The sequence below is a fragment of the Paramormyrops kingsleyae genome, chromosome 1 (genome assembly GCF_048594095.1).
Source record: "Paramormyrops kingsleyae isolate MSU_618 chromosome 1, PKINGS_0.4, whole genome shotgun sequence".
NCBI lineage: Eukaryota > Metazoa > Chordata > Actinopteri > Osteoglossiformes > Mormyridae > Paramormyrops > Paramormyrops kingsleyae.
In genome coordinates this window covers 260,342-283,468 of record NC_132797.1, presented here as the reverse complement: position 1 = coordinate 283,468, position 23,127 = coordinate 260,342, and the positions used below count along the sequence as shown (strand labels likewise).

General features: G+C 45.6%; 2 protein-coding genes across 4 annotated transcripts; one reads left to right on the top strand and one right to left on the bottom strand.

Moving 5' to 3' along the window:
- The first annotated feature begins 315 nt into the window (after nt 1–315).
- On the top strand, nt 316–8,917 carry klhdc10 (kelch domain containing 10). Of its 2 annotated transcripts, XM_023795552.2 has the most exons (10): nt 316–595; nt 4,088–4,180; nt 5,328–5,549; nt 5,947–6,101; nt 6,322–6,470; nt 7,189–7,273; nt 7,540–7,606; nt 7,770–7,817; nt 7,974–8,113; nt 8,465–8,917. In XM_023795552.2, exons 1-10 carry the CDS (start codon nt 520–522, stop codon nt 8,672–8,674), a joined length of 1,245 nt encoding a protein of 414 aa, XP_023651320.1. In that variant the 5' UTR covers nt 316–519; the 3' UTR covers nt 8,675–8,917. The 2 variants fall into 2 exon arrangements, with proteins under 2 accessions (XP_023651320.1, XP_023651321.1); XM_023795553.2 differs by lacking the exon at nt 4,088–4,180 and having other exon boundaries at nt 319–595; nt 8,465–8,916.
- A 1,942-nt stretch (nt 8,918–10,859) lies between these two features.
- Nucleotides 10,860–21,270, bottom strand: cax1 (cation/H+ exchanger protein 1). Of its 2 annotated transcripts, XM_023795556.2 has the most exons (20): nt 21,037–21,268; nt 19,164–19,322; nt 18,130–18,251; nt 17,152–17,260; nt 16,927–17,043; nt 16,792–16,853; nt 16,320–16,481; nt 15,826–16,011; nt 15,434–15,533; nt 14,950–15,091; nt 14,660–14,843; nt 14,408–14,507; nt 14,143–14,261; nt 13,968–14,005; nt 13,665–13,777; nt 13,360–13,505; nt 13,084–13,178; nt 12,874–12,952; nt 12,325–12,433; nt 10,860–11,278 (listed from the first exon to the last, which is right to left on the bottom strand). In XM_023795556.2, the coding sequence occupies exons 1-20, from the start codon at nt 21,086–21,088 to the stop codon at nt 11,205–11,207; spliced, it is 2,268 nt and encodes a 755-aa protein (XP_023651324.1). In that variant the 5' UTR covers nt 21,089–21,268; the 3' UTR covers nt 10,860–11,204. The 2 variants fall into 2 exon arrangements, with proteins under 2 accessions (XP_023651324.1, XP_023651326.1); XM_023795558.2 differs by lacking the exon at nt 19,164–19,322 and having other exon boundaries at nt 21,037–21,270.
- Between the last annotated feature and the right edge of the window lie 1,857 nt (nt 21,271–23,127).

The window sequence follows — 23,127 nt, the reverse complement described above, 5'->3', positions numbered from 1 at the left end:
ATAAATATGGAACATCAGTATATGTATAATTAATGGTTGTTTGTGACTGGTTTAACTGGTCAATTTTTCTTTGTTTAAATTTCCAGGGAGCTGGGTATCTTTTGAAGATATGATATCTTTGAAAAAAATCAGTCAGCTTCATTGCTCTTATTTTAATTAAAACAAGTGGACCCCAATAAACATGAATGTGCGAATAAAGCACTTTGAATACTGAATCATCGTGCAATATAACGATCTTGATACACTCTGCCACAACACCCGGCCGGTAACCCCCTTCCACCCCGGCGGGCCGCCTCCTCCTCCCCGCCCCGCGTAATCAGCCCCAACGTCGGCCTCGGCCATTCGTCCGCCGTATTTAAGGCCCGCGCAGATTCGCCGCCCCTTTCGCCGGTAGGGGCGGCCGACTTGTTTTGATGCAGCTTCGGGAATGTGAAAAAAGCGGGTCGGAGGGGTGTGTGCGCCTGTGTTCGTGTTTTTCCGGCATTTAATTCCGCCCGTCCGCGGCGTTCGGCGGGGAAGATGTCAGCCGCTGACGGCGCCGAGCAGCTGAACAGGTTCGAGAAGCTGTCAGGGCGGCCTCCTTTCCGGGCGGCAGGTCAGTGCGAACGCCGGCCGGCCGGCCGCCCCCGCGGCGCCGATACCGTCCGCTAAACGGCTTAACCTGCTCATTCAGGCTTTGCTCGTCAATCGGCTCGCCGCTTAGGTAACCAGCGGGTGCTAACGGGCTTAGCCAGCTAATAAAAGTGACCGGATAGCAGTTAGCGAAGTAAACCTGCCTCTTGCCGCGCGCGTTACCGGGTGTGTTAACTGTACCGGCTGTGGCGAAGTGCTACATCTCGGTCCCAATTACCTAGCGGGGGTCGCCGCTGATTTTCGGACTGGACTATCTGAAAGCATTAATCCATTTGGCTCATTTAGAGCCATACTTGGTTTGTTTTTAACTTGCTACTTTGAATAGTCAGTATTAAAGTCCACCGGCCTTGTTTACCGTCCCCGTGAGTGTTGCGGTGGTTTTAGGCGTTGCGAACAGGTATCGCTGCGTTATCCTGCAGTCTGCTGCTTAGCAAACGCGCTGAGGGCTATATGAGCGGTAAAATGGTACTTTTCTGCTGTGGCTTGATAAGGTGCGATGTTACAGGTTTTCTTACACACTGTGGCGGGAGATGACGCGTTTTCTCCCCGCAGAGAGCGTTTCCCAGGCCAGCGCTCTTTGCACGGCCCTGACCTTGGTTCTCGGAGAGCCAGGAAGCGCTTCGGACGGGCCGTGCAGCGCCGGCCTGGCGAGGCTGTCCCGTCTGCCTGATCCTACGCCATTCACCCACTATGCTCTCAATTGCGCATCATCAGTTAGACATTCATGCAATATTAACAATTTAGACAGAATTTCCTCCTCGGACCCTTAAATCATATGAGGTTATGGCAGCATTATGCAGTACTACCTGCTGATCTGAACGGTTTGACACATTCTGGGCTTTGTCAAAATTCGGAACAGAATGACGTTATTGCTCATAGTCTGATGAAATGATTTATTTTCCAGCATTTGTTGAAGGTCCGGTAAAACTGATAAGCCTATATAGATATGTTTGATAATTGTATTAGCGTGGTATTGACTTACTTTTTATTCCATGTTTATTCATCTGCCCGGAACTGTTGCTTCTAAATATTGGCGCAGCTGATGATGTACCGGTTTTTAGAGGGTTTGACAAAGGAATGTTGTTGGAAAGGAATGTCTTCCTTGGGAAATGCTGGCTGCACCAGGACATACAGGGCCTGTCTAAGTACATATGTTTGTGCTGCTTGCATATGCTTGTGGTGTTCTTAAGGTAGAAGCTGTTTGGATCCTAAGATTATGAATTATCTTCTCATGAAGGTATGTTCATCTTACTCAGCCTGTTATTTCATAAACGACTGTCTGGCAAAAAGTATGAAGTTCATGTGAAAGCGTGAATCATTGGGTCCATTCACTGGACTGTTATATGTAGACTGTTACAATGATGGTATTCTCACAGGGATGTAACCTGAACCTAGGTGTCTCGGATGTTTTGTTGCTTCTGATAGTTGCTAGATATGTTTCATCTGAAGTGTTTCCTGTGACCTTTACACTGAATTTTTGTTGCTAAATTTGCAATGAAGTGGTTCCTCCCAAGGGATCTTCACAGTTAAATTCCAGTGTAACCATGTATCCAGTTTGGCTGACTTGTCTCTGCCGCGGTGTCCCTCTATGCACCCATGCCAATTCTGTGGAGTTACTTTGTCTACAACTACAAATGCTTACACGTCTGTTTCATCGCTTTACTTGCAGGGTGGAGAAGGTGGTGCATCAGCTGTTGGTTTGTTTTCTTGGAACAATACTAATGGCTCTTGATATGAAGCTGCTTGGCTTATGGTGCTGTATATTCTCACAGGCTACAGTTTTTTTAATAGTTTCTACATCTGAAGCTTTAGTTTTAAAGCAGTTGCAGTTAAGCAGCTTGATGATGAAAACAATTGTGCTCCCTGTATTCTGAGCCGTGAACTTCAGGTTACAAGGCCTGAATAAGTGCATTTTTTGCACAATCCGTCACTTAAACGGAATCATTCTTCATTAAACTGTGTATTGTAGTCTATTGTGCAAACCTTTTTTCAAAATATATGAAATCTTTGTTGTAATTATCAATACAGAGGACTGGAAATGTTCTATGATTTTTAAAGAGCTGTTTTATGTATTCCATCTCTCCCCTTCCCAGGTACCTATTGACAATCTAAGGGCCATGATTTTAAATGGAGATGCACCGATTGTATGGGCCAGCTATCTGTATCGGCTGATACAGCAATAATCGGCCATCTGTCGATGGTTAAAAATGAGCCGATATTTACCACCGATAATTTCCTTTAAAATGGTGACCCATATTGCTTTGTACACCCACATACTAAATGGACAGAAACATGCTATGAAAACAACATTAGAAATAGAGATGCAGCGATCCAATATTCGAATTGGTATCGGTGCCGATCCAGACCTGTTTGACAGATTTGGTATCGGCTATATCTGACTGATCCATGTCAGTGTAACAACATCAGATAAGAAGATGACAATCTGGAAGTATTTTATGCTTTTAACAGCAACTAATAGCACATAGATTTGCAATGTTTATAAAAAAAGTTTTGAGAGGTGGAAGTAGCATTTACTGGAAAATTCCACTAAACAAAGCACACACAATTGTGTGAGACATTGCGAGTAATATGGAAATGGAAAAAGCAATGGATGATTTGGGAGTCGCTAGCTTGGACTGTTTGCACACTCAATATGGCTTGGGATGCACGCGGGGCTGCGATTGCAACGAAGTGCAAGTTCTTATCGGTATCAGCAGTTTTGTATCAGAATCAGATTGAAACTGAAAAAATGTGGGTCAGCCCATTCCTAGTTAGAAATGCATTTTGCAAACATTGCTCTGCTAAAATTTAATGTGGAGAATGTAATAATCATTTCAGCACAAGAAATCTGATTGTTCACCCTAAGGTGAGACAGAGTTTCTGAAAAAAATCTGTTCCAATAATGAAGGCTACAGTTCTGTGGAATAATGCAAGTCCGTCAGTAAAGCAAGCGTTTGATAGCAAAAGAAAATTCAGTGCGGACAGTGTGAAATCAAAAGATGTTATCTGGAAAATTTGGAGGTTATCACACTTGATGATCAGCCCTTCTCTGTTATAAATGTTATAAACATATAAGATGTATAGTTATAAAATATAGTACTCTGTGACTGTTGTATGCCAGAGTTGTTTTCTTGCCAAAAAAATATACAAAACTTTTTCATAATGTATTTTTTTAAATGACTTGGGTGGAGTGGTGTCACTTTTGGAAATGATCGGCTGGTCGGTATCGGCCAGAAATTCCCTTCTGGGTGCATCACTAATTTCACATTTCAAATGAGTTACTTTCACATGGTTACCGTTGTCCCCTGTGTCTGTATTTGTTCCGGCTGAGATTCACCAGAGGTTGACAGCTGTGTGGAGATCTGCGGTTCTGGGTAGCATGCCCCTTTGTTTTTCTCTCCATTGTCTTGCGCTGTCTGTGTGACTGACTCATTGCTGGTGGTTGTGGTGACAGGCTTTAAGAAGAGAGTCCGCTGGCTGCAGACTCGCCGCATCTTCATCTACTCTTGTCCCAGCCTGCGGATCCCTAACAGGTTTTTGAGAGAAGGTGGGTAATGAGCCAGCTAAGATACGCCACCACCAGGTCGATAGAATGAGGCTCACCTGTTCAGAGCCTCCATGTCCTGCAAAGGCAGAAGCAGGACTGTAAGATGCTCTGTCTCTAACCACGCCCCCCCCCCCCCCACTTGGGTTTGAGGCTCTGCTTTCTCTTTCTCCGGTGCCCAGTTGCTCTTCATCATGCTGGGTGGTCTGACCACTGCTGGGGATCATGTCCATCCACGTGACTGTCTCTGGGGTGAATGACGACGTCCTGTAGTGTCTCCCTGCCTGTCCCTCTTCTTCCCAGTCTTTTGCTTCATTGGCCTGTGTTGTCGTGCAAACCTTCAGTCTGGGGGAGTCTGGCTTCCAGATTTTGACCAGCACAGATTGTACTGGAAATGATAGTGCTTAGGATTAAAGAGATGACAAAGTTGGGTGAACTGTCAAAATTCTGTTCTGATGTAAATCGGTTTTTGAAAATCTTTCTTACAAATTGCACTGCTAAAAAGTAGGTAGAATTGTGCTGCGAATATCCATCACTGTTGCTATGTTTTCTGGAGCTATTTAACCTGTTTAATGTTTTATCTGAACCAACATTTTCCACCTCTATAGATGGTCAAAATCTCAGCTGCTTTGAGTTTCACCATGTGTGAATTAAAAGAACCAAACTGTACACAGCTTCTGAAAGGTGTATGGAACAGTGTTGAAATGGTGTTGTGCTTTAGGCCGAACGTCCTTGCTGAATGCTCCTAACTGAAAATGGCAAACTGTGTTCAGAAGTGTTTGTGTGGAAGTGGATAAACTACTTTCGCAGGGCACTCTGGGATACGGGAAACAGTTTTACCCATGATGACCTTCTAGGTTTTTATAGCTTGTTCCAGTGTTTTCTTTCAGCTGGAGTTTTGGTGCAGAGGATTTCTCATTGAAATTACTTAATGAATTTTGCTGCATCTGCCTTGAGTACCAAGGTGGTAAAGAAGGTGAAGAACATTTTTATAGACAGTGTGGACTGAAGCTTTCCGCGAGCTAGATCATGAGGACTACTTGGACTGGCTGACTATCAGTTCATTACTGGTGGAAATTTGCTTTTCGAGGTATCAGGATGGGGCAATATCTGCATTGTTTTAATGCTCCCCCCTTGTCCATCTCAACAGGACACCGCACGCCCCCTGCTCGGAGCGGACACCGCTGTGTGGCAGATAACTCAAGCCTCTACGTGTTTGGTGGGTACAACCCGGATTACGATGAGTCGGGTGGCTCGGAGAACGAGGACTACCCGCTGTTCCGGGAGCTCTGGCGGTATCACTTTGCCAGCGGTTCCTGGCAGCAGATCCGCACGGAGGGCCACATGCCCACAGAGCTGGCATCTATGTCAGGTGAGAGGTTGGTGATAGATTGGCTCATGTTCTGACACATTTTCTTTAGCTTTGGGTTGATACCTAATGAATAAATACACATGCCGATTATGAGGAACATGGTATTTAAGATGTGTCCTGATTTACGTCACGAGGATGGTGTTAAATAGATCTAACACATCCCATGCTGAGGTTCCATATGGCTTTTTACTGTACTGGCTGGTAAATCTGGTTTCTGTTGGATATGCTGTGCGAAAGGGGGAGGTTTTGCATTTGTTCTTGTGAAAATTGCTGACTTAGTTGGAGTTTTAAATGTAGTAAGCTTTAAAAATTTTGGGTCTCTTTTTAAACCTCCTGTTTCGAAGTGTGCAGGTGAATTAAACTGAAACGCCACTGAAATCTGCTTGCTGGCATTTAGCTGTTCTGCACGGAAACAACTTGCTGGTGTTTGGTGGCACTGGGATCCCCTTTGGGGAGAACAACGGCAACGATGTGCATGTCTGCAACGTGAAGTACAAGCGGTGGTCACTGCTGAACTGCCGGGGGAAAAAGCCCAACCGGATTTACGGACAGGTGAGAGGGAGAGCTGCCCCGCCAGCTGAACATTAATCCACATAAATGGCTGCAGCCATATCTCTGCTCTTTACTAGCTGATTAATATGTCATTAGAACTGCGAGTGAATGATGTGCTGGCTGGGCTGCTGGTGGCTGATCAGCAGAAGACAGGTGATGTGCCTCTGCCCTGTGTGGTGGGCGCCTTGGCGTTTAAGCAGAGCTCTCATTAATCATCAAGGCGATGGTCATCATCAACGGCTACCTGTACGTCTTTGGAGGGACCACAGGTTACGTCTACAGCACAGACCTGCACCGACTGGACCTCACCACCCGCGAGTGGATCCACCTGAAGCCCACCAACCCTCCCGATGACCTTCCAGAGGAGAGGTGACCTCCTCCTTTAACATCTATAACTCTCCTAAGCTTCTCAAAAGCATGCAACCGCTTTAGACCCAAGTTCAGTGAAGAGAAGAAAGAGTAATGCAGTAATTGCATGATGTAATAGGAACAATCCTATTACCATTCTTTACATCACAGACTCGAGATACAATTCTGGCTCATGCTTCTGGCTATTCAGATTTCTGTGACTGGGATATATGAGTGAAGGGAAAGAAGTGGAAGTGTTTTATTGATTCCAGGAGGACACTCATTTGCAAACAGCAGCAAAGGAACATAAAGTGAATAGATGCACACAGTATTAAAAACTCTATTTCCCATGTAAGAACCTCCTGCAGCTCAGTATCCAAAGGATGGAACATCTGGGCTGCAGCTGGAGCCGAGAGCTGCTGAGCTCAGTGTCGCCCGGACGACAGTGAAGAGTTTGTGCTAGAAGGACCTTGGCATCTGTATTCTTACACATTTTATCTTGACCTGGCATGCTTCTGTTTCACTTGTACAGTACATCGCAGGCGATACATTTTCTGATTATTTGCTAATTGCTTTGGGGAGGGGTGACTTTAGAGCTGGGGTTTCTTTGTTATGCTGCTGGACAGGAGATCTGTTCTGTCTCAACTACACTCAGTTTTCCCATAAGAACCGTAATGAAATTAGATGATTAATTTGCCACGCCGAGTTTTGTCCTAACCAGCCGATGGCCGTTTCTCAGGTACAGGCATGAAATCGCACACGATGGCCAACGGATTTACATCCTGGGCGGGGGCACCTCCTGGACCTCCTACCCTTTAGACAAGGTACCGTGAGCAGTCCCATGTGGGAGCAGTGCTGTGGCCCCTCAGCCCAGGCACCCAGGAAGCGGCGCCCTGCGCTCTGCCCTCCTGAATCCTGCCAACCTGCACGCAGTGATACCTACTGGGTGCAGGACCTGCGTTTCAGGGCAGCTGGAGATGGAAGGGTCATAAATAAATTTAAAAAAATGCCAGATGTAGATTTTAGATGAAAAGCTAAGTGTGTAGCTACTGGTAAGTTAATGTTTTGCTGTCTTCTGTTTACGTCTCAGATACACGCATACAACCTGGAGACAAACTCGTGGGAGGAGATCACCACCAGGCCACATGAAAAAATAGGTTAGTCATGGATTCTTTGACTCTGTCTAAACCTGAACAGCAGAACAGAAATGGAAGCAAACGCAGGGTGGGTCTGCTTACTTGGAGAAGGAGCATATTGCACAGATGAGCAGATGTGTTGGGCTCCTTGTACGGTGACTGTTTGGTGCTCTGATCTTTGCAGGGTACCCAGCTGCGAGACGGTGCCACAGCTGTGTGCAGATTAAGAGCGGTGAGCTTCTTTCGTCTGTAAAATGAAAACATTAAGCTTCTGTCCCTCTCTCTGGGTGGGACACACCTGTCATTCCCGTAGAAAGTACCCCTGTTTCTGGTTCTGATTCTGCCTGCATCCTCCTTTGTGTGATGATCGCTGCTCCCATCTCTGCAGATGTATTTGTGTGTGGTGGTTACAACGGGGAAGTGATCCTGGCCGACCTGTGGAAGATCAGCCTGCAAACGTTCCAGTGGACGCGGCTGCCCGCGGTGATGCCCGAGCCAGCCTACTTCCACTGCGCTGCTGTGACCCCGGTCAGTGCTTGTCCGTCAGCCCGTCTTCGTGCTTGTCCATCTGCCATCTGTAACACCTCGCTGCGGCAGATTGGCAGCCATTTCCGGAGGGTGGGACTGGACCGCGTGTCAGCCTGGGGGGTCACCAACTGGGATCCCGAGGTGTTTTGTCGTGTGGTGGGTGCAGCAATGCACTGTACCAGTGCATGCTGCCGACCTGACCTGACTATGACCAAGGAGAGTATTTCATTGTGTATCTAAAGCCCTAACATTTCCCAGGGATTAGTGGACAGTCACTAAATGCTATGACTGTGCTGGCCTATGAAACAGGACCCACTCTAGGCTCTGACTGTGTCGTGTCTCTCTTCCCAGGCGGGCTGCATGTACATCCATGGCGGCGTGGTGAACATTCACGAGAACAAGCGCACTGGCTCCCTTTTCAGGATCTGGCTGGTGGTGCCCAGCCTGCTGGAGCTCTGCTGGGAACAGCTACTGCGGAGCTTCCCTCAGCTGTCCCTGCTGCCGCCCATGCAGCTGCTGAACCTGGGCCTCACGCAGGAACTCATCGAGCGCTTGAAATAGTGAACGGGGAGACCCAGGAGGCCCGGGGTGGCCCACTTTCGGCACCGAGGAGCACGGATGAGGCGGTCTGGTGGATGCGGATCGCTGGACTTGAGCGGGGGGGCTCTTTGAGGGCTCCTCCAACATAGCCCCCGCCTTAAAACCAAATCATCAGATGCCTTTGTGTGTTTTGGGGTTTTTTTTGCGGCATTTTAAATTTTATTTTATTTTTATTTTATATATATATATATATATATATATATATATATATATATATATATATATATATATATATATATATATATATATATATATATATATATATATATATATATATATATATAAAAAAAATTATTTTAAAGCCAGGTGGAATTTTGTCTTAGAGCCGTCACGCCGAGCACACAGATGGAGGACATTGAACCAATGCCGTCGTCTCCCTGGAGTTTGCATGCGTGCATCGCGCAGTACGTAGCGTGTGCTAATTAGGAATGTACAGTCACATATGGCAATCTGTCTTTTTTTTTTCCCCCCTTGATTTAATTTTCTTTATGCATTTCTTGTACATAATCTTGCTTTTTTCTTTAAAGTTGCATTGGCTTTTTTGTGGCCATATTCTCCTCTGCAAGTTTCCTGTTGGACATGAAGATGGATTCACATTTGCTCAGTTTTACAATAGAAGTGAATTTTGTCATGAATTTCCTTTTTCAGGGTTTTTAATGGCAGTGGGTAAAAGCAGATGGGGAAAGCGGGTTTTTTCTTTTGCTTATTCGGAGCTGGCTGACTGGTTTATTCTGGTTCTGTCCAGGCGAATGGCAGAGAGGGCCGCTGGTGTGGACAGTGGGGGGGGGCCGTCAATTGTCTCCCAGCAGCCATTCCCCACTGGTCCCAGTCCTCCTCACCTAGAACCAGTTTGACCAAATAATTACATCACTGTGAATCTGGGTGCATCTTACTCTTTAAAATGTTCTGTTTAAATAAAAGTTGGACCTTAAGTCTTAAACTGACTCCACCAGCCTTTGCTTGCGAGTTCCTTATGAACCTTTGCCCTGGGTAGTGACATATGGGGTCATGCATAACTGCACATTTTCATTAGTGCCTTTAAAGTACTGTCTCCAAAAGAGCTGAACCTTTAGATAAATCTATTAAAATTACTTCCCCAAGTAATACCAGCAGGTATTTTGCAATAAATGCTATGTTTATATAAAAAAAAAAAAAGATGGGTGTGTTGAGGGGGTTAGGGGTCGAGCTTGGTAACTTCAGCATGTTTAACTCGTCGCACCCAGTTGTACTGTGTGGTAAGGGGCATGAGAGACAGAGTGGAAGGAAGCCATTTTAAGGCATTCTGGTCTGACTGCGGCTTGGAAGCTGTAACGAGGGGCGGTAACCTTTGGTAACCTGCTAATCCCAATAGACAGTTTGCATTATCTATGCCACCTCCCCCACCAGAGCAGCTTTTACACCCCAAGGTGTCAGGCTGGATGTTTCATGGAAGAGAGGGTGTGACCCCACTCAGATGTACACATTGCACATGAACAAGGAAAAGGATTGTCATTTTTTTCCCCAAATATGGCCACAGATTTTGTAGAGCAAAAAAAAAACTCCCTCTTGCTGTGTTCAGTGATGTTTTGGATTAGCTTGGCACTGCTGTCATGCTGAAGTGTGAGTATTTAACCAGACTAACTGGATGGTTTACAGCATAGAAAACGATACGATCATACTTTATGGAGCCCAGGGGAAATTACATTTGCTGCACCCACCACCAAATTGACCCTCCATGCCCATCCTCCTTTTGTTTATGCATGGAACTTGAACCTCGTGTGCATGATGTTATTTCCGGGATGTTGGGTAGAAGGGCTTCCTGGACTGAAGCCACCGTCCTGACCATGCAGGAAATGGTTTTAAGGCAAAATCGCTAATTGTCAGTACTTGTGTACGTGTTTTATGTTCTCAATGCTGAAAAAAATAAACTTGAATGATAAGTTGAATATAGCATTATTTGTGTAATCCTGTTCATTTGCATTTAAGCACACATGGAATTTATGCAGTTATACTTAGAGAAGCTTGGTTTGCAAAGATCCAATGGCTTTATTTGCTGGCAATTCATAAATACTGCTAACCGGTCTCCCAGTTCCACTACATTAGTGTTACGGACCTCGGATGTGTTAGGTCACCCTCCAGTGATGTAAACATTTCACAAACTCTGAGCTGCTTTGAATTAATATTTTAATTATGGTTAACATGCTTTTCATTACAAAATGTGGATTTGTCAGTTTTCTATTAAAAGTTACAGTATTTCCATTAGATTTACAAAAATATTAATCTTTACCCAATATATTGCAGTTCACAGGACAAATAAAAAAGCACTTTTGTTTTACACCATGTGACAGTCACCCAAACATTTAAAGACAGATCAAGTATTGCTAAGGACAAAGTCATCTACGATTCCTGTATGGAATGGAGCAAGGAAACTTTAGATAAACCCACAATGCCCACAATTTGAACACAGCAACAAAAAAGCAGCATCACAAAGCAGGACTGAAGCCCCCCCCTCTTAGCAGCCAGCAGGTGAAGGTGCGAAAAAGTAGAGGGCCATAAAGACAAGGTAGAGGACCACCAAGGCTGTACCTGGCCAAGGGAACAGAAGAGTTACATATGGACACACCACACCCAGGCTACTGCTAACCAAATGGAGATGAATCCTGAACCTCCTATATAAAAGGTCTCAGATCCAAAATAGAACACTTCAGATGTCCACTAGAGGGCAATATTGATTATGCATCCATTCATCCTCCAGCTCCATAGGAGGGTTGCAGGATGGCCTGAAGATGGAATGTCTGTCTAGCACAGGGTACGCAGGATATGCAGAGTCACACACACAAACACCACGTGCAATGGTACAGATGCCAGTTAGCCTGCGTCTCCTTGGACTGCCGGAATAAACTTCACAGTGCTAACTTGTACTTTAGTTTCTGAATTGCTAAAGCACATTTCCTGAAACCTTCCATTCTTTTCTCAAAACTGTAAAAACAAAACCCATTTTTCAAACTACATTAAAATAAAAAAACCTTTGACTCAATCTACTCAAATAGATCTACTCAAAACTATTTTATCTTTGCTCAAAACCAAACACTGCTTTCAGATCACGCACCAAGCCAGCCAGTATATAGACTAATGTTCAGTCATTACACACTACAGCAAAAATTTTAAAGCAATACCAGTCAAAACTGTTATTGGCATAAAAAGATGTTTACTATGAATATGGCCTTCTGCAACAACTATACCTGTTTAGCAAGAATGTATGTACAATTACACTTAAAGCAATATGAAATGTTTGCAGTATTCAGTACTACAAAAAAGTTACTGTAAAGTAAAAAATCCAAATGAGGCATATTACAGTAAAATGTTGTACAAGTGCCAAGCCAGAGTCAAGGAAGAATGTTTATTCTGTCTCATGTCTCAAGGCTGGGTCAAGACAGAGAACTTTGTCTACATCACATGAAATGCTCAAAGAATGAGGTTTAGTGTTTCAGCAAAACTAACATAATCCTAAAATTCAATTATTCTCCTCCTTCCTGCAAGGCTTTCATTCTAGGTACTTGCAGATGCTCACAAATCTATGTAACTCACAGCCATTGGTGTCGCTGGAAACTACACCAGGATGCACAATTTACCTTGAAAGTAGTCTGACTTCCCGTCCATGAAAATATAGTTGACAAGGATGACACTGAAGATACTGGACCACAGGTGCAGGTCGCTGAATATGAGTACGAAGCCAACATCCTGCCAAAACAAGCGAATAGGACGTTCACCACAAAGGGCTGCTGGCACATGCCTTTAACATCTTTACTGTGAGGACGACACAAGCAACAAATCTGAAATTGTTCAAAAATCTACGAAGGCACACTTCACTAAACTTTAACTGAATGACCGAAAGACCAAACTGAGCACATAAAAGTAAGGGATTGCCTGAATTTGATTTAGTATTTAGAGCATATGAAATAAAATAAGAAAAAAAACTGACTCTGTGGCTCCTCCGGGGCTCCGCAAAAAAACACAGGCAGCAGAGTCAGCATTTCGGCAGAGCTCCTGATCTGGTGCATGTGATCAGATTCCAGATGCCAGATGCCACTGGCATGCCATGTTTTGATAAAATGCTCAGGTTTGTAAAGCTGTGTTCCAAGAATGTTGGGAGACTAGCAAGCTACAGAAAAGGAACTCACACAGAAAATGTTGAACAAGATGAGGACTGGGATCTGCAGCATGCAAACCTGCACAGCTAGACAACTTCCAACCTCCAGGCTGATTGGAGACAAAAGGGGAAAAGAAAAAAAAAAAAAACAGCCATTATTCAGGGTGGAATAAAAGAATGAGCACATTGCCCTGAAGGCCAATCAAAAAACAAAGAGGAGGAGATTTTAACAGGAACCAGCCTCAAACTCATGTTGTTCTGCAGGGCAAACTGAATGCCGTTGACAATCTCTGGGAGTTCAGGGATCATCGCGATCACGGTGACGCCTATGAAATACTGCCACAAGAGAAAGAGGTGGTTACTGTGTCCTATATTCTCAACACTAATGACTCCATCAACAATAGAACATGTAATTTCTCCTGTGCTATGGAGGAGGTACTGATGAGGCCCTACCTCTCTTACAGCACCACAGCGTTTGGATGACCCCAGTATAACAGGCGAGTCATGAAGCAAATACCTGGGAGATGTGAGAGTGGGCCAGGATGGGCTTGATGTGCTCCGTGGTCAAGTCAGCGCAGGCAGACATCAGTAACGTGGCTGTGATGAGGATGACCAAAGCTCTCCACCTGGACCAGTGCACCACAGCGCCATGGTGCCCAGATGCTGAGGCACACACACACACACACACACACACACACACACACACACACACACACACACACACAGAGAGAGACATGAGCGCTGATTCCACTTCTCACACTTCAAAAGCCATCTCTCTGGACCCAACAGTACTGTCCCACCCTCATCCATGTGGAGGCTGACCGTGGCAGCCGCTGATGTGGATGTCATAAATGTGAGAGTGCGTCTTCAGCGTGAAGATGAGGCCCACAACATAGGCTGCAGGCAGCAGGATGGAGATAGTGTATATCAGAGGCCTGTGGGACAGCACAAAGGATCAGATTATTTTTTGGTAGAAGTGAGCAGATACAAAATGTTGCAAAAAACAAAAATCAGAATGTCGACGAACAAGCCCAGGGAGATGTGTTCAAAAGTTACATTTGTGATGTGCTCACTGACCACTGCCCAAGACAGATATTCTATACAATTAGCAATTCCAACACTCACTCAATGTGGCTGTGGAACAGGGAGTAATTATTTTCACTCTGCAAAGAACAAGAAAATTTTGGGCAGTGAATTTAACTAAAGTGAACTTCAAAGCGTAGTTCAGATGTCCTATAAATCAGCAGGATGTGGGTCAGTGCCACGGTTCAGCGAAGCGGACACCCCCCCGGACACCTACCAGGTCATAATGACAGTCCCTGCAGACCAGGGGGCCGCTGCCGTTTGCCGCAGAGCTGGTGCAGCTGTCGCACATCAGATTCCCATAGGCCTTGGAGAAAAGCGTGGGTGCAAACACCCCTGTAGACACATTGGGTGGGGAGGGTAAACACACGACCAGTCACGGCAGACACGATTGGCTGGGCGGAGCCTGGCTGGGCGGAGCCTGGCTGGGCGGAGCCTGGCTGGGCGGAGCCTGGCTGGGCGGAGCCTGGCTGGGCCCTTACCTCCCACCGAAATGAAGAGCAGGGCGGAGCTGACCCCTGCCGAACGGCTGTTGAACCTCTGCTCCTGGTGCCGACAGCCTCCGAGGATCATGCTTATCCCCTGTGGGGGGGTGAGGTGGACAGACTCAGGGACCGATACAGCTGGCAGAAATATTATCCAAAACCAGAATTCTCTGAAGGCTGAAACCTGCAGGTTAGCCGTCCCTCAGTCTCAGCACTGGGAGACCCCAGCAGTATCAGGGAGCTACTCACAGGGATGAACAGCACACATCCCAGCAGCGTCCCCGTCAGGGCAGACTTCACAACCTCCTCATAGCACTTGGTCCCCCCTTGGTGGCCCCGTAGCAGTGCTGTGATGTAGAAGGTCAGCTCTGTGATGGAGCCGAAGGTAGCGTTGACCACTGCCCCCACAGCAAAGTTACTCTGCGCCGAAATACTGGAGAGGAGCACGAAAGGAATCCCGGTGGACAACAGGACACGTGACAGTGAGAAGAGCGAGAGCAGGCCGTCAGCTGTCACTGCCATGCCTGGTGAGGAGGTACCTGGCAATGCCCATGCCAATGTAATAGGACAGGGGCATGATGGAGACCATGGCTAAAGCAAACTTGGTTTCAGAGTTGGTACAGTAGTTATCCTTATCCACATAACCAATCACCAGCGTGATAATGACCAAAGGCAGAAGATCTGTAGGTAGATCGCTGTAAGGAAGACAGGAGCCAAAGTGGCATCAAGGCAATGTGGGGACATTCACTTCCGGCCTGAACAACACGAGAGCGCTTGCGGAGAAGCCACAGAAAAAAACATTTAGTAGATCAACTTGTCAATGATGGTTAAGCAAAGCAACTGACTAGAGTGTTAAAATAAGATTAAGGTATTAATAATAATAATAATAATAATAATAATAATAATAATAATAATAATAATATGACTATGATTATTAGTATTGGTAAGGACTTTCTTTCATCCATGAGAGGCGGCCGTGTCCCATAAGGAAAAGCTGCTGGGCTTCTCTTCACAAAAGGATACTGACGGCAAAGACGTTGAGGCCATCGACCGTGTACTTGTAGTAATACCAGTTGAAGGCATAGTAGCAACAGAGAACTGCTCTAGTCTCACAACCCTGATTCTGAGGGGAAAAAAAAAATCAAAGATTCATAGAAACATTTCAGAATAATGGACCCCCATATCGACAGTTAACAGCTGCAATCACCTGTGACCTGGTTGGCAGGACTAGTCTGGCTGAGTTCTTCAAAATCACTTAACTGATCTAAGAGGAACAGAACTTCAGTAATTCTCTAACTAATGGGTTAATGTGAAGAATCACATCTGAAAGGATGCTGGACGCTGGGTGACTGTTCCCTGGCACAGATGTCTCCAACTACACGTGCTGACTTGAGGAGCCCCAGAAGCTGCCTCACCTTTCCAGGCACGGTGATACGGATCTCCTCCGGGGGCATGAGCAGGATGGTCCCCATGGTACGAGCGTTCATTTTGGTGACAGGGATGGTGAAAACCAGAAGCCAGGAGAGCAGGCAGGCCAGAGCGTGGACCACGCACAAAAGAGGGTATCCCAACAACAGCCACACGTATGTGCTGACCCGACGCTGTGGGAGGAGTTCAGTGTCATCACTTCCTGTGAAATATTCTGCTCACTTCTCTCTAAAGAGGAAATCCTGGTCGTTAGATCTGAAGACACCAAATAATCCATTACAGTGAGACTAATAATTCTAGAGACACCAGACGCAGGATATGAATGAAAATGTTGGCAAATATGATGAAATAACTAACCTGTAATTCACTGGTAACAGGAACAACAACAAAACCAAACCAAAAGACAACAAACCTCAGTACAGAAAGCCTTCAAGCCTGACCTGATTCGATAGGGAAGCATTAAGCATGCAGACAGCCTCACCCAGTAGCGAGGCAGAGGTTCTGCAGGAGCACGGGGGCAGGGGGCAGCAGCCTCCAGGGACGCGGTGTCCAGCAGGGGCGTAGTCTCCCGGACCTCATCCACCTCAGGGATGGCCTCACAGTGGGGGAACTTCACGCAGCACCTCCTCATCATGCTGGAGGCCTGAGGAGAAACCAGGACACTAAATGGGAAAAAGAGGACTTTGGAACAATCTCCATTAGTCGCAACAGTATCACAGCACACCCATTTAAAAGCGCCTGTTGTGAAAGGCGCTATATAAAAATAAACTGAATTCCACTGAATTGAATAAAGGTTTACAATAAGTATAAATCCCATTTCTTTGGATCTATAATGTTCTCCTGCATGGAGCAAATCTGATTAAACGCAATGAAACACACCACAGCAAAATAATGCATTCAAAATGTATTATAAATTTTGAAGGAGATTACAGATCTCCAATCTGTAAACATACCTTTTGTACTGACTTCCCAAATGGCCATAGAAAATAATAAGACAGCTGCAAGCAAAGCTTCCCTAGAATGAAGGGCAAGAGTTAAAGCAGTGAAATCACATTATGGTAGATGCCAATGACAAAGACAATACTCACCATAAGGGACTCCAAGGACTGTTAGAAACATGAAAAAGCTAACCAGGAAGTAAGCCAGGGACAGCCACCAGCCAAAAAGGAACACATACACTATATTTCCACATGTAACCAAAGACCCTGCAATGACAGAGTGGGAAAAACATTAACTAATGACTCCTAATCACCACCATGTTACACAGATTTTATCTTTGCCAAAAGCAGACATCACTCTTGTGTTCTCTGTACCTGTTTGGGGTTTGATGAAGTTGAGTTCAGAGTAAAGCTCCTTCACAATATCAGACCTATCCTCAAACGGCCGCTCAGTCACATGGCTCTTCCACTTCCTGAAACCGAACTGGAATGGAAAGGACACACCTACTTGAAATGTTTGGGGGGGGGGGGGGGGGGGGGGCTCTACAAAAATTGTCCACTGTCATGTTTAGGTTATATTTTATTTTCTGTACTTTAAGGTTCCCAAAATAAACCATATGTCAATGTTGTACTTCTATTTGCTCATTACATTCCATTTTCAGAATATCGGTCTCCACTAATTAAGACAATTCTGTGTCTGTTCCTGCTGCGGCCAGCCATGCATGGGGGCTCTGCACTCAAATTACTACATTTACGCAGCCACCTGAACTCATTATGTAGACGCATTATTTGAATGCCATCCATCCATTATCTCCCGCTTATCCGAGGTCGGGTCGCGGGGGCAGCAGTCTCAGCAGGGAAACCCAGACTTCCCTCTCCCCGGCCACTTCATCCAGCTCCTCTGGGGGAATCCCGAGGCATTCCCAGGCCAGCCGAGAGACATAGTCCCTCCAGCATGTTCTGGGTCTTCCCCGGGGCATCATTTGAATGGAAGTTGTAAATTAAGAAACAGTATTTTATTCAGGATTTCTGCATGATTCTTATGTAGTTAAATGTCACTGACAGTATTAACTGCCTGCAGTAGTAAGAGTAGAATGCTTTTTGCAGTAATCCGGTTACTGACCATGCTGCCGTGCACTTGTGTGTGTGTGTGTGCACATGCGTGTGACTTTGGAAGTCGTGGTGCACACTGGAAAATAAGGTTCTCCCAAAAGCCACTGTGCAATTCAAACCCTGGATGGAGTCAATGCCAAATGCAGCCGGGACATGCAGACATGCGCAGCAGTGGGATCTCAGATTAGTAAGTTCTTTCAGAACTGCAGCACCATCCACAGCATCGGAGACGTCACTCACCCGGTAGTTGTTAACTAACTTGTGAGCTTCCACTTCGTTCTCTGCTCGGATGGTGGTCTTGCAGGTACATTCCTCCCACAGGTCGTTGGAGGTGTGAGCACACCTTGAAGGGGAAGAGTATCCTGCAGAGAAACACGGAGGGCCTTGGTGTCAGCTGCCACCGAACAGCAAAGACCGTAAATGGGAGAAGGCTGTCTGATTTCAGGATGTCCAATTACCTATTTCCAGTAGGGCCCTAAACTTCTAATCAACTTTTTTGGTTCAATCCAAAGAAGGGGGGGATGAAGAGGGACCCAGAGGAGATATACGATGGGGCTTGGTCGTTAAAAGCTTTGAATGTTAGACGTAATATTTTAAAGTGGATGCGTTCTTTTATAGGGTATGGGCATAATGTGCTGGTAGGAGTGAGTGAGGGTGAGGAGGCAGGCGGCAGAGTTCAGGACTATCTGGAGTTTATGGAAAGATTTAGCAGCAATACGCGTACCAGCGAGTTGCAGGAGTCAAGACGGCTAGAGATAAAGGCATGAATAAGGGACTCAGAGGCAGAGTTAGAGGGGCAGGGCCTAAGCTGGGTGATGTTGTGAAGAAGGACGAGAGCTGTTTTTACCATGGAATATATGGGTGCATCAAACGAGAGGGTTGGGTCAAATGTAACACCAAGGTTACAAAGCAGAGTGGTGCAAAGGAGGACAGTCGACCTGGCTTTGCGGAGTGTGGCCTCTGACATGACAATTAGTTCCGTTTTAATTTGCGGAATAAGAGAAAAGGGTTAGTGTAACATTCCATTTTTAATCAAATTACTACTATAAAGATATAATGTTTCTGCTCCTCAGGAAATCAGTGTAAAGTGAGTAACATTACTTTACACACAGGCTTTACATAAAGTCTCTGCCTCAGGTTAAGTTACAGTCATGACGGTCCAACCCGAAACCAAAAGGGAAAGTGAAGTTATACTTGGAGACAGAAGTCAGAGAGACGGGTGCAGGGGCCGCAACAAAGAGAATCACAGTGAAGCGGAACGGAAAGACGCTCACTTCTCTGTCTGGACAGGCAGCCAGGGGTGGCGTGACTGTGTTGGTGGGTGAAGGTTGGCGACGGGGTCTCTGCCAGCTCGGGCTGCAGGCTGGCAGCGCAGAGCCGGTCGCACAGTGAACCACGGCGGTGACCTCGAGGGTCATGATCCCACAGGGCCTCTGGGGAGGGGATCGAAAATAAAAATGGAACCGAACTCCATCAGAAGGGGATGTTAATATACATACACAAAGAGCAAATCAAAGTGGAGGTAAGGGAGACGGAGTCCGATGAAGCGTCACTCCAGGGGAAACAGAATATAGCCAGGATGGTACGGGGGACTTTTCCCTGCCGGGTTCGGTGGGCTGACACGAGGACGGACCGCACACCCTGATACACAAGGCACGGGGGACATTTCATGTAGGTGCCAAGAGAAACTTTAGCAATGAAGCATTAAATTTAACCTGAAGAGCTGGTCTGGCCAGGTGTGTGAATGGTCACAGGACGGCACTCCAGGCCGTCAGCACATGATTGGTGTCTTGTGATTAGTCACTAATCCAACCCCAAGTCTGCGTGATTCTGTTTTAATACTGAAAAGCATTTGTTTCTTCCCGCTCGTTAAATTAGCGTAATCAACTAGTGAGTTGATGGCACTTAAGCACGTGCCAAAAATGGGGACCTTGACAGCTACATCGATAACAATTCTTACAGAAAGATACAAATATAAATGAAGACAGCATGGGGCCAGTGCATCATCAAAAACAATGTTTACTTAAAGCATGTTTCTGATCTGAGGTGGGAAAGCAGAATACCCATGTGAACACGCGGAGAGGGTACGAAGAAAGGAAACAGGAATCAAATCCGCCACTTATTCTCTTTATATTAAGTGTATGCAACAATCGAGTTGTATTCACGGTTATAAAACGAAGGCATTCCTTTGTAACACCATTATTATGCCGCCTAGATCCCCGTTTGGTCTGTCCCCCATAATTATCCATCTCAGCCATTTCAACAAGCCAAGCTAACGAAACATAACATATAGAAACTACGGCTGCAAGAAGCTATGACGAAGGCCTAGGTGAATACACACTGCATTTAGATTAGGCCTCATTACAGGAGAGAGTCGTTTTAAAAGCGCGATATAACCTGTTAAAAATAATAATATAAACATTAAAAACGTATGCAAAACAAACAGCCTCAATGGATCAAGTTTAAGCTAAATTCATGTGCCGCCTGTATAAAAATCTGCAGCGCTGGGCAATGAGCAAAGTGATACGCAGAGAATTATAGCAATGCAGCATTTACCAAACAACACAGACCAAAAAAAAAAAAAAAAAAAAAAACATGCCGTTAGTTTCACCAGGCAGCGGGTTTGGGTTTCAGCTTCACTGTTTCGATACCAGGATTTGATAATACGGAACTTGATTACGCCGCTGAATATTTTCTGTAAGTGAAGTACGATGATTTTTATCGTTTCATAAGAAAATTTGTAAGTCTTTCGTTTGTTATAACATGTAACATCAAGAAACTTAAAAGCGAGGAACCATCTGCTAATGTCCATGCATTCACCATGAAGATATTCATTTGTACTACGAAATGCACCAAAAAAATGAAAGACAAGATCTTTATAATAAATAAAACTGATATTTTGATAAGGATGTTCAACAACTCGGCACGAATTTTCTATTGTAGTCAACTACAATTTAGGTTTCGAAAACAAATGCGAGGTGTTCCTCACATAAACCATTTGGATATCATCTACACTGAAATTACCAAACTTTTGGACAATGTGAACCGACATGTCAGCATTTTTGCTCCGCACATTAAAATGAAAATTCACATTTTTATTGCGACCGCAAAGGCACCATCGATGGGATTTATGCAAAGGAATCTCACCTTGACTGTCGACTGTGGACCTACGTCTGCGGCTTTCCACGTCTGTCGACATGGCTACAATGGACAAAGATAAAAGAGACGCACCATCGGCTTATCCGGAGAGAGACCGTCAACCCTGCATCTTGTAAGAGTTGAACTGCGCACCACAGCGCTGTAAAGCGGCGTGAAGAGCCGCGCGAGCGAGAGGGCGTGTCCGTGACGTCACGACGCAGCCGGACCCGAGGCAATAAACTACATTAACTACCACCAATATAATAATATTAATAATAATAATAAAATAATAATAATAATTCGGTTCCATCGAATCTCCCTAAATCTGTTTTTCAGGATGCTGGCATTTTCCGTAATTATCTAATCAAATGTTCGCCAAACCCGACAGAAACGGGGATGAGCGACAGAAACGGGGATGCACGCACGAGAGAGATCGAGTTTTACTGCGCGCGAGAGAAATTTACTTAAAAAAGGGTGATAAAAACATGGCAGGTGATTTGACCTGCAAAAACTTCTACCTGGAGCAACAAATGCTGCTGGTTGATATTAATTATTTGACTCTGTAGTAGGCCTGATTGCAGTTAATGTACACTGTTGTCTTGGTTTACTCAAAGCATATTTTGTTAGTTAAATTCTCAAAGCACTGTAAACTCGTTATCAGTTATTGCTTTATCAAAAATAAGCAGCCTTACAATTGACCTGCAAAGTATCTGCTGCAGCCAGGTGTTACGGGGGCGTCCCCTTGGCCTGGTTTAGCTGCTGCCAGTCGGATCGCCCTCAGGAAAATGCGCCACACGCCCGTAGTGCGGTATTTGACGCTCCCTCACAAATGCAGGTAATGTGCCTCATTCTGGACTCCCTGAGCAACTGCTTGTTCAACACAAAATCAAACCAGCAGTACCCAAGGATTCTCCGAAAAGACACATTACTGAAAGAGTCCAGTCTTCGTCTCAGGGCACTGGATAGCATTCATGTCTCAGAGCCATACAGCAAGACAGGGAGCACCAGGACTCTAAAGACTTGGACCTTTGTCCTCTTGCAAAGATATCGGGAGCCACACACCCCTTTCCAGCGACCTCATGACCCCCCATGCTCTCTCAATCCATCTACTGACTTCATAGGAAGAGCCTCCATTGGCTCCATGAAGACCACAGCATCAGCATAGTCAAGATTGGTAAACCTATCCTCACCAACAGATGCCCCACAGCCACTAGACCCCACGACCCTGCCCAACACCCAGTCCATGGATTACAGCATTGAACAGAGTAGGACAGGGGTGCCCAACTCCAGTCCTGGGGGGCCGGAGCCCTGTGTAGCTTAGTTCTTTCCCTGTTCCACCATAAATGATTCAGCTCAAGAGCTGTGTGGTAATTAGCATAAGGAGTTGAATCAGGTGTGTTAAATGAGGGGAAACCCAAAAATGTGCAGGGCTCTGGCCCACCAGGACTGAAGTTGGGCACCCCTGGAGTAGGAAAAAAGACACACCCCAGGCGAACCCCAGAATCAACGCAGAGGTTCTCCCTCCACTCTGCACAGCACTCACAGTACCAGGGTAAGGGCCGGCCATTATGACCAGCAACGTTGGGGGGATCCCGCGAAGTCTCAGGATGTCCCACAGGGCAGCTCGATCAACTGAGTTGAGCACTTTACAAACATTGCAAAAAAACTCGCATTTGCCGTTGTTGAGAAACCTCAGTGCCAGGATGCCACGATGGTAGACTTCTTAGGCATAAAACCAGACCACTCTGGTTGCTGGTAGGCGAGCAAATGATCACAGACCCTGTTGAGGATGACCTTAGCAAGGACCTGACCCTAGCAAAAGCAGTGTTCATTCTCAGTAGCTGCCACAGTCCAGGTGATCACCCTTCCCTTTCCAGATAGGAACAACAAGGAAAATCTTTCTCAGAGGAAGCAAACCCCATATTTTCAGCATTGCTGAAACCACACAATGCAGTCAAAGCACAAGGGCCTTAATTGAGCATAATTTCCATGTTTAAGTGTGTCCTGTCTCAAAAAACAGAACCTCATGAAATATTCAAAAGAAAAAGAAGGAAAACATGGTATTGTGATGCTTTTACTGGCATACTTTGCATGATCTGT